Here is a 14362-nt window from a genome sequence, read left to right on the forward strand (position 1 = left end):
TACTAAAGTATTCTAATGCCAAATTGAAGCTTTTGTTGTGAGATTGGAAAGGGGGAAGCCAAACCCAAAACAAGAGCATGTATTTATTTGTATGGATGTGTGTCTTTAAATAAAAGAATCTCAAGACTGTATTTATTTTTGCAAAGTATGTAAGCCTCTATCAGTCTGTTTTCTGAGCATTTTTGATTGTTACTTGTGTTTGTAACCACCACCACCAGAACTGAAAGCTGAAGGTCAGCAGTGTTCATTGCTGTCCCAAAATATTTTACGAGTCTTGTTCCACTGCCTGAGTTCACTCATGGGCAGATAGAAATGCCTTAGTGAGAGAAAATGCAAATTAATTAAAACCTTTCTTGTTTTATAATCAGTTTTCTATAAATGGAAGAGACTTTTAATGGGAAAACTTATGCATTTTTTTGTGTGCCTATGAAATTAGGCAAAAACACCCAAGAGAAAGAAACAAATGCAAAATCCCAACACTCCTTCTATGGACTGCTTACAGTTTCTTCTCAACAACAAAAAACCCAAAAAATAAATTTACCTTTGCAGTTTTTCTTTGAAGTCTTCCTTCTGTCCAGAAGCCTACTGATTACAAGTGTACAAATAAGCTAAAATACACAATGCATAATGATGTTATTCAACCCTACTTCGGGTCCTTTTTCTTAAATAGATAAACTATTGAAATGTTCATTGGTTCTTGGAAATCTTGGGCAGCACTTTAAGGGATGAAAGGATTGACCTGGAATTCCTCAGGCTACTGAAGAGATATGTTAGTAGTTAGGACTGAGCTAGAATGATTAAATTGCTGTCTTTACTGGATGTTCATTAAGTCTTTTTATATGATTAAGGAATTAGGTTTAAATAAACTGGTTATAATGAAAATTGTCATGAATTTAATATATGCATAGCTTCACAGAGATGAGTTTGAATTAAGTGGTTGTGAAACGAAAGATAAGAGAAATCTTGAGTTATTGGCAGCTGAAGTAGTATTGAAGGATAGTTGGGTTAGCTGATATTTTTAGGCTGTTGTAGGAAGCTATTACCCATTACTGAAAGTCTTCTGGATTCTAAAATACCTCCTATATATCCATCCATTGATAGCATTGGTATGTTAATTGACTTTAGTAACTGTTGTGTTGCAGGTCAGCTTATCACCAGCCAACCTCTTACAGACCGAGATTACTGCTCTCCGGGGAGCGGGGTTCAGGGCAGACGTCGCACCTTGCTCCAGCACTACTGCACACCCTGGAGAAATTCTCTGTGCACAGGCTCGACCTGCCAGCTCTTTATTCAGTCAGTGCCAAAACGCCTGAGGAGTCATGTGCACAGGTGATATTTCAGATTCCCTTGCAGTGAGTCAATTATGTAGTTCTGGTTTCAGCAATGTAAAGGCAGCCAGCTGGAATGTCACTTAAAGTCCAGGTTTTTGTAGGCTCTTTCTATTTTCTGTTTAAAATAAAGATGTCTCTAGAGAGTGATGGAAATCTCTCTAGTGACTAGTGAATGTAATTACATTTTTAACCTGCCCCCTCATTACATACCTAGTGCTAAGTAAGTTTAATCTGGGTATTCAGGGTCTGATGTTCATTTTATTCACTGGTGTATGGATTGGTGTGCAGTGGTTCTAGGTTCATTTGCTTAGTATTAAGTGTTTTACATTTCCAAATAGCTTGTGGTGAATATCACATGAATTGCAAAACAGTTTAATTTTCATCTTGATTGTTCATGTACTTAAAACATACATATTTTTAAAACAAAGTAGTTGCTGTGTAGTCTCCCTGGCACATTGACATAAAATAATTGAATGCTGTAGCTAAGAGTCACAAACACTTGTTAAGAAAGTCTTTAGATAATTCTATTCTGCTGGAACATTTGTCTATAAAATACCACAAACATGAATCATTCTCTAATGTGCAAGAACTTTGTTACTCACAGCTGATGGTAACAATTAGTTCCTGAGTTGAAATATGGCTGTTTCTTTTTAATTAGATCTTTCGTGAAGCTCGAAGAACAGTACCAAGTATAGTTTACATGCCTCATATTGGTGATTGGTGGGAAGCTGTCAGTGAAACTGTGAGAGCTACTTTCCTAACTTTGCTGCAAGATATACCATCTTTCTCACCTATATTTCTCCTGTCTACCTCTGAGTCCATGTTTAGTGATTTGCCTGAAGAGGTAAGTTTATTGTGGAAGGACTCATTGTTAGGGGGTTCTCTGCTCTTCTGGGTGTTTTAATCATGTAAAATAATTTTGTTTTGTAGTGGCTTTCTAATGTAATTTAATATATGTCAAACAGAAAATGTAATAATTATTGAAGGTTAGTAATTTTCCTTAATGAAGGATGTATGTTGGTATTACTGATTTCCATAAGCTCCATGCTACTCTACTGAGAAGGCAAAATTGTTCATTTTGTCAATTGTTCTTTTTGACAAATGACTCCATTATAATTAAATGCAGATTTAGTCTAAAGGCCTGACCTTGAGCTTTACATTTTCTGAGGCTCCAGACAGGGAGAGAGTTCCTGATTTTTCTCCTTGACATTTTCTGTGATTTTTTTTTTCACTCCTGCCCTTTTACTTTCCTTTTACTGCAGGGTTGGCCATTATTAGGATCATGGGATACTGCAAGTTACATTACTGTAGAAAATTCAGGGAGAATTACAAGTGTTTATTTTCTCTTTGCTGTGAACACAGCTTTAGGTAGAGTTTACTATCTCCTCTCCTGTGGCTGATTTTAGAAAGTTTGGGACTAATATTACAATATGGTCATTGTTCATATTTTTTTCAGTGGGGGCTCATTTTTCTTTTTCTTTTTTTTTTTTTTTTTTAGCTGAAATGTATTTTCAGAATCCAGTATGAAGAGGTTTTTTATATTCAAAGACCAAGTGAAGAAGACAGATTGCGATTTTTCAAAGGCTTAATTCTTGACGAGGCAGCAATGCCCCCACCAAGAAGGAAACAGGCTGGTAAACTAAGTTACAATAAAACCAATAATAATGTGATCCTAATGTTTTATTTTATGTTACTTTCCTCTTTAAAAAAGGTGTGGGTAATTAACAGTTAGTTTAATTACCATGTGACAGCATTAATCAGTGCCCAGAATAAATTTCATACTTACAGTCAACAGTTGTTGAAGAGCTGTGGGGTCAAGGATAGTTAGATCCATGATGCATATTAAACACATCTAATGAAATTTGGAGTGGCATAATCGTACTGTTAATGTTGCCACTGTCTGATTTCTTGTTCTTCTCCCTAGCTCTTCGTGCCCTGGAAGTTCTTCCTCTGGCACTGCCGTGTCCTGCCCGGGAGCTGTCGGAGGCGGAGAAGCAGCGGATGGAGGACCAGGAGGAGAACACGCTGCGGGAGCTGCGCCTGTTCCTCAGGGATGTCACCAAGAGGCTGGCCACAGACAAACGCTTTAACATCTTCAGCAAACCGGTGGATATTGAAGAGGTCTTGTTTCAGTAATGTGCAAACAATGAAGTTGAAAATACTAGAAAAAGAATGCAAATTTTGAAAAGGGAATGGTTAAATTAATTAGAAAAATAAGTGTTTGATCCATGTTCTGTCTGATCTAAGATACTGATTTTTAGCTGGTGGTACAGTCACAGTCTCATCATCCGTGGTGCAAGAATTTGGAACATGTTCTATCGCCAGTGACCCTTGGAAAAACCCTGTGCATTCCTGTCCATTTTATTAATGAAATGAGCATTTTAAAATGCCACCACTCCTGCCCTTGCCAGTGCTTCTGAAATACTTGAAGCCATAACTATAATTCTTTAATAAAAGCTTTTACAGCATTGTAATCATAAACATGATAATATTGGGAAAGTGATCTGTGTTCTGTAATGCATTCAGCATTAATAGTATTGTTGCATAATTTCAGCAGCAATGCCTGTGGATGCCATTGATCACAGATGGTAGCACATTATAAGGCATTAACTGGTCGATTATGGAGTGTACACACCTGACTGATGAGACAGTTCCATCTGCAAATCTGTTTTCAGGTGTATGAATAGGATGGTGTTAGGTCTGACTTGGAGATCAGATTCTGACCCCCTGCAAGCTTTGCAGGCTTACTAACTGAAAAAAAATCATAATTGCTTCTGAAGAGAGAAGCATCTCTTTTGGAAGACATTAAATGATGAATATGGGACATCAGAACACCAGCATTGTAAAAAGCAGATTTGGAGTGTAAATTCCTTGCAGGATGGAACATGCATCTTTTAATTGGCTGATGCAGTCCTGTCTTGATTGAGCTTTCCATAGTGTTCCACACCTGACTGTTTTTGAGAGCCTGGTGAGATGTTTAATGTGGCAACCTACAGTGTGAGCATGGTCTGAGCAGTAACCTGGTTTGATCTTTCTTGTGAAACTGGGAGGTCCATTATTGTAGAAACTCTTCATTCTTGTAGTGAAGGTAGTTCCTTTCTGTCAAGAATCTGTGGTCTAGACTTACAGGAATATGGGCACATAGAAAAAGAACAAGAAACTGTCCATGTTTTGTAGATGAAGAGAATAAAAATGTGTATTTGTTATTTGAAGACTTGCCAGAACCCTGCTAATATATCACAGCACCAGAAATCAAATGTAATCCGTTTTGTCCCACCTGCTGCATTTAAGCACAAGACTAGCCTTTCTTTTTCTGCAACAGCTTGTCTGCTCAACTTCCTTAGAAAACATGTTGTGTTTGTTTCGCTCCTGCTTGCATTGCAGAGAATGCTGCTGTGTGATAAGTCAAGGATTTTCCTGACTAAATCAGCAGCAATATTTACAGCTTTCAGTGAAGATTTTCTGATGCTGTGCTAACAAGAAAAGGAAGCCTGTGGCTTAGCTTTCCAATCCTTGAACCAGATATTATCATGTTTCCATAAAGGGAGACAAAAAGAGAATTTTTGCCATTTTAACTTGTCAACATAAATTTCAATGTCTGTATTTAAGGAATTATGTGACACATTGCTGTCCTAATGCATTAATGTTAGTTTATGTCGTAATATATGCCTGCAGGTACTATATTAAAAAAAAAATTACAGAGCCATTATGGCTTGATCTGAATATGTATTTAACTCTTAAGTGCTTTGGCAGTGACCATCATATGCAAATGATTTCAAAAGAAAAAAAATGCAGTAGTCTTAGAGGTTGTCAGTGTTTTTAATTGTCCAATCTAAATCACACTGAAAAATTCAAATTTTTTTTGTGAAGTAAATAACAAATGCATAAATTTTGGGGTGAACTTTGTTACAGCAGCTGTGCTGATTCATTTGACTATTAAGGCTGAGACCCTTATGGTATCATGAATTATGGTAAACACTTTTTAATGTGCCCCAGCGGTTGCTGAATCTCCAGTTACGATCTAAGCTCACAGTAAACTGTGACACAAGGCTTTTTCTTTACATTGTCCTTCTGTACAGCCAATCTAACATCTGCAGTCAATAAAACCTGGCTTTTCCTTGTTTAACAAGTAGGAAACTATTTAATAGAAGGTATTTAAAAGCTCATAATTTGGCTGTTAAGTTTAATGAGAACTTTACCTACAAAGTGAATGAAGTAGAGCTTCCCTATTTTTTCCTAGGGCTTCAAGTTAGAGTGATGGGTTTTGCCTTTTTAGTCCATGACATTGTTATAGCACCATAAAAATCTATAACTAAATCAGTCTAAAATGGAAAATACATTTACATTGAAGTGTATTGCTTTAAAAATACTGTTTAATTAATTTTGAAAGATAAATTGGTGAGCTTCTGAAGGAAAAGCAGATTTGGAAGTCCTATATTTTTAGTTTGATAAAACTTCCATTTTTAACATAAATATGCTTAGAAATCAAAATGTTTAGTAAATGTCTTAGAGCTGAGCATGTAGAATGAATACAAGTATAAAGATGTGATTGTCAGTGTTCAGTATGAATGCATATGGTCCTGTGTCATTTCTGTGTGCTGTTTGTTTATAGGTTTCAGATTACCTTGAGGTTATCAAAGAGCCAATGGACCTATCAACAGTAATAACCAAAATTGATAAACACAACTACTTAACAGCCAAGGATTTTCTGACAGACATTGACCTGATCTGCAGCAATGCATTGGAGTACAATCCAGACAAAGATCCTGGAGGTAAGAACCTACTTCTTTTTGGCCTACATAGACCTGAAAGCCAGGTACCTAATCTCATATTCTGTTGCTATTCAGGCATTAAGATAAGCTTCATGCTTTGTGATAATTAGGATAAGCAAACCCTAAGGATCTGTGCTTTTAGTATTCTAAGGCATGGAGTGCACTGGGGGACATGAGAAGAGCAGGAAAACTGCAGCATTCAGAGCTGTTTTCTAATAAATTATATTTTGTAGTTCCTGTTCAAATTTGATAGCTTCTTTTCAATATCTAGACTTTGTATATACAACAAAACCCCACCATAATTTGGAGAGCTCTGTAGAGAATCCTCACACAATCTGGCAGTGGTCTGCTGTATTTCCATGTTAGCTTAAAACATGAAATTCATACAGAGAAATTAAAATCTACGTATTTGGGGATAGATATAAAACAGGATAAATCACCAGGCAAGGAAGTCAGTTGCAGCTGATTAGGAGAGATTAGACAGCGTTGTCTTGACAAAGTGTGATGGGGTGCTTTCAATTAAAAAGGAATTTGTAGACTGAAATGCATGTAAAAGCTTTTCATACTCCAAACTAAGGGAAGAACATCTTGTGTGCTCTTTGCTAGGGCTGTCTTACAGTGCACATTGCCAAAAGAAAGTCTTTCAGATGGCAGCTTCAAGAATCATCAACAAAGCATCAACACAAAACACCTTTTTAATGTAGAGTTCTATTTAATGTATGTGGTACTTGGAGATCAGGGTCCATCTACAAATTTAGTCCAATGTGTTAAAAAGCTTTTCATGAAAGCTTGTGAAATTGCTTTAGCAGGTTAAAGCCTGATTTTTCTGCGTTTTTCTTCTCAAATTTTAGGTTTTCTGAGGCATTTTGGAAGGGTCTCATGTATGAACTAGATACAGTTTAGTCTGGTCAAACTTGTTTCACATTGCCTTTTGAACCTGGTTCATATTTGTAGAAGATTAACCTTATTTCTTCAGTTTATGATGCATTATTTTCTTTCAACTGAAAAAGTCCATTTATTTTGTGTTCTTGACACTTTTGGGGACTTCTAATGTGCAGTTGATGTGCACTAATTAACGCCGTTGATGGGCACTTGGCATTCAGAGTGGATCTGAAGAGCACCTGTTTAGGGATATTTTGATTTTCCTTGCTGTCAGAACTGAACTGAGAGAAATTGATCTGGCTCTTTGTAGGCTCGGTTTTGGATAGGAGGTAATGAAAAATTGTTCTGTCCTCTGCTGTTAACTACAAAACATGTATTGCTCTTCTGGCATGCAGGATTTCTTGGGCTGCTGTGTGAGCACACCTGTACCAGCACATTATGGCTGTTCAGAGGAAGCATTCCATGCATTAAGATGCATTCATTAAATGAATATTAACCCATACATGTTCACATTCTTTAAAGCTGGACATACATGCTTGCCTCTGCTTCATGCCTGAATTTGCAAGAGACTCATACTGTATCTGCTTTTGTCCTGTTGTTAAGTTGGAAAAGCAAAGGGAGGACCAGACTGGCTGATTTTATCTGCAGTCTGGATATTAAAAACTGGCTGCTTGGGTTTCTTTCCCAGGTACTTTGCTATAAAATTTCAGACAGATTCTAAGACAGGTTGGGGTTTTCTTGCTCCAGTGTTTGACTGGGAAATGTTCTTGAAGGCATGGGAACATGGCCATTGTAAGTTGGACATGAGTGTTTGCCTATTGAAGCACTGTATGGGGAGAGTCTTGCCCAGCACAGGATTAGAAGGAAGGTAGTGCTTCAGTCAAGCACCCCAGTTTGGCTCCTTTTTATTTCTCTTCCCTCCCCTCCCTTCCTCCTTTGCAAGGACTTCTTAAAACTTTATTATCTGAACAAAACTTTGAATTTTAATATCTCAAAATGACATCTGGAATGAATGCAGTATGGAGTTTTTTGTGATCATAAAACATAATGCTTCACAAATATGTGGGCAAAACCTTCCAACTTTCAGTAGAATTAATGGACAGTAGTTTTCCCCAGAAAATGTTAGGCTCTTTTGAGCTGGATATTGGATAGTCTCTCTTACTCAGCAGTTTTTCCAGCTGTAAAACCTGTTGTTTCTAGAATTACAATACTTAGTGATATTCTTAATTGTTGTCTTTAAAGATTGTTAAAACATTGAATCTGCTGGTTGTAGAATATGTTCTAGACATTAATGTTGATGGTTACTGTTGAAGTACCTGCAATAGCTGAAAAAAGTAATTCAGTATGGATGGATTGACAAATTAAATATATTTGTACTCAATTCAAACAATGAGTGTTGTAGGTTTCATTGAAAAGCTGCATTCTAGATGTCAATTTTCTCCACATATAGGCTTAGTTATTAAGTTACGATTACTTTTCGAATTTCAGTGGTGGAATAATTTGTTTTCTGTGTTTCAAAGTTAGGAGAACTGGTCTGTTTTGCCCTGAGTTGCTTTTTAGACTTCCAGGATGGGAAGTTTGTTCTTTTCTCCAAAGAGGCCTGAAAATGTAGCACACTTGAGGCTTGTTTCTTGCCAGTTTTTTTTAATGAATTAAAATGAAAAACAGCTATTCAGTGTAAGGAATAAATTAATGTGTTTCAGCACACTTTTGATCAGTTGTTAAATACTAATTAAGCAATAATTTCAGATTAAAGAAAAAAACAAGAGGGAAGGAACATAATTGAGCCAGGTCTACCTTACAGATCAGATGATGTATATGTGATTTTGCAGACAGTGTAACTGTGAATATTGCTAGACCCCAGTGGGTAAATAAATTCCTGGACAGTTCTGTTACTTTGGGACTCTTTGCACTCCACTCCATTATTCTGTGTAGATCTGCCTATGGAAACTGGCTACACCTTATGGCAAGTTGATTTAGGTGTGTTCATCATTTACTGTTTGCATTTGTTTATAGATGCCACTGTGGATTAAAGTAACAATTTATACTTCTGAAATTGCTTATATCTCTTCAACAGCTGGGTTGTGGGTTTTGAGTGTGCTGTGGTATTGATTCATCTGCATTTTCATACATCTGTAATTTTTCCCAGTTCCTTCTGTTTATATCAGTGTTGTACTACACAATACAACATAGAAATGCTAAGGAATTTTTGTTCTTGTGTGCTGTCCTGTTTTCTAGATAAAATAATTAGACATAGAGCGTGTACTTTGAAGGATACCGCTCATGCTATCATTGCTGCTGAACTGGATCCAGAATTTAATAAGATGTGTGAAGAAATCAAGGAAGCAAGAAGAAAAAGAGGTATGTTTACTTCAGTTATCATAACACAACACATATAGAGACCCTCTATAAACAGGAATGGGCTCATGTTCACAAGCCCTGGACCTTGTGAGGGGCTCCAACCACTCCAGTATATATTTAAGGGACAACACAGCGGGCAGAAGTGATTCAGGAGGTTTCTAGAATGAGTAGAAGACAACTTCCTTCTCCAAGTCATAGAGGAGCCACCAAGAAGAGATGCTGTGGACTTTGTTCTCACCAGTGAGGAGGGTCTGATGAGGAAAGTGAATCTCAAGAGCAGCGGGGCTGCACTGACCATGAAGTGGAGGGGTTTGAGATCCTTAGGGCAGCAAGAAGTGTGCACAGCCAAGTTCAGTACCTTGGACTTCAGGAAGGGAGGCTTCAGCCTGGTCAGGGACCTGCTTGGTGAAGTCCCATGGGATAAAGCCCTGGAGGGGAGCAGGGCCCAAGACAGCTGGATTGCCTCCTCTGAACTCAGGAGTGATGTTTCCCAACAAGGAGGAGGTTATGGAAACACATCAGGAGGCCTATGTGGATGAACAGGTTGATTGTGGATAAATTTAAACACAAAAGGGGAGTCCTGCAGAGAGTGGAAACAGAGAAAGGTAACCTGGATAAACTACAGAGCAGCCACAGATCAGGTTAGGAAAGCTAAAGCTCTGGGAGAATTCAGTTTGGCCAGGGGCAAGGGCAACGGGAAAAGCTTCTGTGCAAATAAGGGATAAAATTCACAGATCTCCATACAAAAATTTAAATTTAAATGGAATAAAGAATGCATGTCAGATTAAGACAGTGCAGTTTAAAGGGTGACTGAGCTTGAAACCCCTCTACTTCTTCCTGTTCTGTGAGCTAATCTGATAAGACACCATCATCCTTTCCAGAATAAGGATGCATTGCCTACTATTAGTACTACAGAACCTGGTGAACAAGTAAATGTAAAAAAAAAAGAAAGTAAAGAAAGAAAAAGTAAAGAAGAAAAAGTAAACCCAGAGTGTGTTCTGAAAGTGCCTGTAATATGGTATAATAAGAATTATGATAAGGGAGAACACCCTTTAAATTGGATTTTTAGTTCAAACTGGCACGTGTACAAGTGTAGTTTTGGAGATAATGTATTGATTTTCTTGATTAAGAAACAGCCCTTGGAAGTCTGTTTACAGCTTCTGAAGTGACCAAGGAAAGTTATCAAAAGTCCAGACTTATTCCAGATGTGGCAACAGTGCTCTGTTTACATAAAAAGAGTCTACCTCTAGAAGTTTGAAAGTTCTGAAAGTTGAAAAAGGTTGAAAATCCTTGAACTATAACATTAGAACAAAATTTCATGCTGATTTAGGGATTACTGATTTCAATAATTCCAGCTTTACCTTGGCGAGTTGTTTCCTGCTTTGGTATAAAGCTCCATTATTTGATTTCTAGGTTGAATGGGCTGGTCTTACCTTTCAGCTGCTGATTCTTGAAATACTTCTGTTGGTAGACTGAAGACCCTTTATTAATAAATTTCTTTGAACTATGCAAGTATCTATAGGCTTTCTCTTCTTCAGGTTAAAACAGATACAATTCTTTGTATTTTCCTATTCAGTCATGCATGTTTTTGTCTAATTTTGTGCAAGCTTCCAATGTGTGTCTTGAATTGTGGATAAATGAACCAATTGTAATTCGCCGTGGCTGTAAAACAGAGCTAATATAATGCCTTCATTTCTCCTCTGTACTTTTCTGTTAGAACTACAAGAATATTCACAATTCTGGCTGCAACGTCATGCTGGGAGCTGTGCTCAGTTAATTATCCAAGTCCCCATGACCGTTAAAGGTTATTGCTTCCGAGGTTAAAGTAAATGTTTGTAAGAGCTCTTTGTTACAGAGAATGACTCTGTGGCTTGTAGTCCTTTCTTGCAAGTTTGCAAGAACTGGAATGCTTGCCCTCCTTTTTGTGGCAGTGGCCTAGTAATAGATATTTCTGGGGACAAAGCCTGTAGACTCTATTGAAAGAAGGGCAGTGTCTTAAGTCATAATTAAGGCTGATGGTATCATGCAATTAACTTGTTAAATGAGAAAAAGCAGGTGCCATTGGTGTGAGATGCTGGTAGGAGGGCCTTCAGGTACAGCACCAGCTCGTGGCACAAGACAGCTCACAGACAGGAATGGGCAGGGTTCAAAGTGGATCCAGTACACAAAGTGGATCCAGTACACTGGTGTGGAAACTGTTACAGTGTCACAGGTCCCTGCAGGTGACACTTGAAGGTGCTTGTGCTTCTGGACTGCACTTGGTGGTTTCAATGACAAATGAGCTCTGCAGTTGGTCCAGCTGTAGGATGTGTAAGGCTAAGATCAGTGACTGGGTTAGCAAGGAATGCTCACCAAAGCAAGTCCAAAAGACCTGGAGTGCATGGGAGAAGCTGTGTTAGATTAACTGTTTATGAACAGAGGATATAGCAAGCCCTTGAGGTCTGAGGAAGCCTTATGCTGGAAGGCAAGCACAAGGGACCAGGAGTTGTGCCAAAGATTGTGGTGGTGGTGCAGAGCACGTGCATGGTCACATTGTGGGAGTGTAGTCTTGGCACTGATCACTGTAATGGATGGAAGGGATGTGAATGCTGATCAGTTGTGCCATTATTCTCATTTTGCTCTAAAGAACATCCTCAGCAAGGCAGCAGATCAGGACAATCACAGTGCATCTGCTTGTCTAGACTTTGACCTGTACTCTGTTTCAGAGCAGTTTGAACAAGGGATGAGAAAAGCTAAAGAGCTCCATATCAATTTTCTTCACAATTTTGTTAGCAAGTTACTTAACAATCTTACTCAGTTATAAGATGGAAGGTATTTTCTACATGGCTTTTTTTTCCACAAATTTCCTGGTGATTTTGAGGGTGTGGTTGTTGTGGTTTTGGGTGTTTGTTTATTTGTTTGTTTTTGTTTTTCACACCTCTGCCATTTTCACTTAGTACTCTGACTGGTGGCCTGTCTCAAAAAGTACTGCACATAAACTGTACCATAAAATCAGTATGTAGAAGTCAAACTAGAATTTCTTGTTCCTGTTACTGAAATGAGGTGCCATTGTTGAGAGATGTTAGGCCTAATGACAGCAAGTTTTAAGTTGGTAAATTAAGAACTGTATATCCTAGACTATTGAAATCTGCAACTACTTGTGGAGACCAGCAAAGAGGTAGAAGTGATAGTTGTTTGGAGTAATGAAATATGTTTGATATGCACTTTATTTTTTTAATAATAGTAGCTGGAAACCTATGCTGTAATTATTAATTGTGACATGAGAGATTTGGTGTGAGTATTTTAATTTCTGCATCCATCAGATTTTAGCTTCTTGCCAGTTCTTGGCCACTGGTTCTTGATTCTGGTTTCTATTGGGGACATGGTATAACATTTTGAAGACCATTTCAGTGGATGGATTGGAAATTGGGAATTCTAGTTCACAAATACAAAACTTCAGATATGAATTTATGTCTTTAAAAGGTGCTTAACCAATATGAAAGTTTGCTTTCTTAGAATTTAATTGAAAAACCTATGAAGCACTAAAAGCTATGAAATGAAGTTATATTACAAGAAGTAAAATCACACTTTTTGTTAAAAGCAGAATTGCATTTTCCTAATTTAAGAGCTCATATTGACTCTGAAATGGACCCGTTCTACATAGTGACACAGTGACAATACAGGGTTCTTATTCAGATACTCTTTCTGATATGGAATACAATGCTATTATGAATTGCCACTTATTTTAAAACTATCTGTTCAAAATAAGGAAAAGATTGAAATGGTCAGTAAGAATTTATTGTAGAGGAAATATGAATAGAAGGGTCAATCTTTGGGGACCCAAAGATTGTGAGAGGCAGGCACATTTTTCTAATCCATCAGAGCTGACAGTTTAAGACCATGCAACCAGTAAGTTGTTTTGTCAGCAGAAACCAAATATTCTTGATTCAAATCTTTGTTTTGAATGTCTGGCTAGTTCCTACTGCAGTATGGTGTTCCAGGTTTCTTCTTTGATTCAGTAGATTCCTGCAGCTTGGTTTATTTAAATAGGTATGGTTGTTTTTTGCATACAGGCTTATCAGTGCCAGCAGAACAGGTAAATCCTCACGGTTCCACTGTACGGAAAACAGAAGCCAGAGCTGAAGAGGCATTTCGGAACAAACAAAAACCCACCATGGCCGTGTGGCCCAACTCTGCAAATAAATGTGCTTGTAAGTACCTTTGGTGATAATTGTGCAAAATTAGGGGTCCTTTCGATGGCAGACATTTGAAGTGTGTCTCTGCTGCTGCTTACTGATTATTTCCAGAAGTAACTTTAGACATGAAACACATGGAACTAGGAAATACTCCTTTTAGGAGTATATAAAATCTCTGCCCAAGAAGCTGTAAAGAAGCAGGATTTCCGGTTTTGTGGTTAAGAAGAATTATTTTTCTAATGAAGTATGAGTATTTTGCATTTTTTGTTGTAAAAGACTGTTTTCAGTATAAGACCACTCAGATCCAATAAGAACAACACTTTCTAGTGGTTTGATGAGGTTTCAGGTTTGTTTACTCTGTGTATTAGCAGGTAAATACCTCTACACTGCTTAATAGTCTCACTGCATTACATTGAGTTCCTCCCTTCAATACATTCAGCGTCACGCTCAAAGCTAGAAAACAGATTGCAAGTTTAACTGTATTTTCCTTTATGGCAATGGTTTTCAGCAGTCAGTAACCATTACTGGAGGACGTTAAGATAGACTTCCTGGAGCCTACTGAATTAATCCAGTTAAGTGATCAAAATCTCTAGGATTGTGAGGTGTGATTGGGTAATCAGAGGCACTGCTAATTATTTTCCAGAGCTAACTTGATTAGAACAGGTAAATACATAGTGGATACTTCCATTGTAAGGAAAATAAAGACTATGAGAGAAAGTGAGTATGGAGGATATACTGATAGTTTCACCTGGCTTTCCTGCTTAAGATATGGAGCCCATTATTAATATATTATTAGTGGCATTATCAATTATTGCTGATTGATGGCAAACTGATTGAAGCA

The 14362-nt window shown here is 37.7% G+C and overlaps 1 protein-coding gene across 2 annotated transcripts in view; it reads left to right on the forward strand.

The window, feature by feature from the left end:
* Window positions 1–14362, forward strand: part of ATAD2B (ATPase family AAA domain containing 2B) — a 77021-nt gene that overhangs the window by 41218 nt on the left and 21441 nt on the right. The window contains exons 18-24 of one of the 2 annotated variants that reach the window (XM_063424270.1): window positions 1143–1329; window positions 1990–2175; window positions 2830–2965; window positions 3256–3452; window positions 5944–6103; window positions 9224–9346; window positions 13399–13536. In XM_063424270.1, coding sequence (XP_063280340.1) covers window positions 1143–1329; window positions 1990–2175; window positions 2830–2965; window positions 3256–3452; window positions 5944–6103; window positions 9224–9346; window positions 13399–13536 — 1127 coding nt within the window. The remainder of the gene's footprint in view (window positions 1–1142; window positions 1330–1989; window positions 2176–2829; window positions 2966–3255; window positions 3453–5943; window positions 6104–9223; window positions 9347–13398; window positions 13537–14362) is intronic. The other variant, XM_063424274.1, reaches the window with a different exon arrangement.

Source organism: Prinia subflava, chromosome 2, assembly GCF_021018805.1.
Source record: "Prinia subflava isolate CZ2003 ecotype Zambia chromosome 2, Cam_Psub_1.2, whole genome shotgun sequence".
Taxonomy (NCBI): Eukaryota; Metazoa; Chordata; class Aves; order Passeriformes; family Cisticolidae; genus Prinia; species Prinia subflava.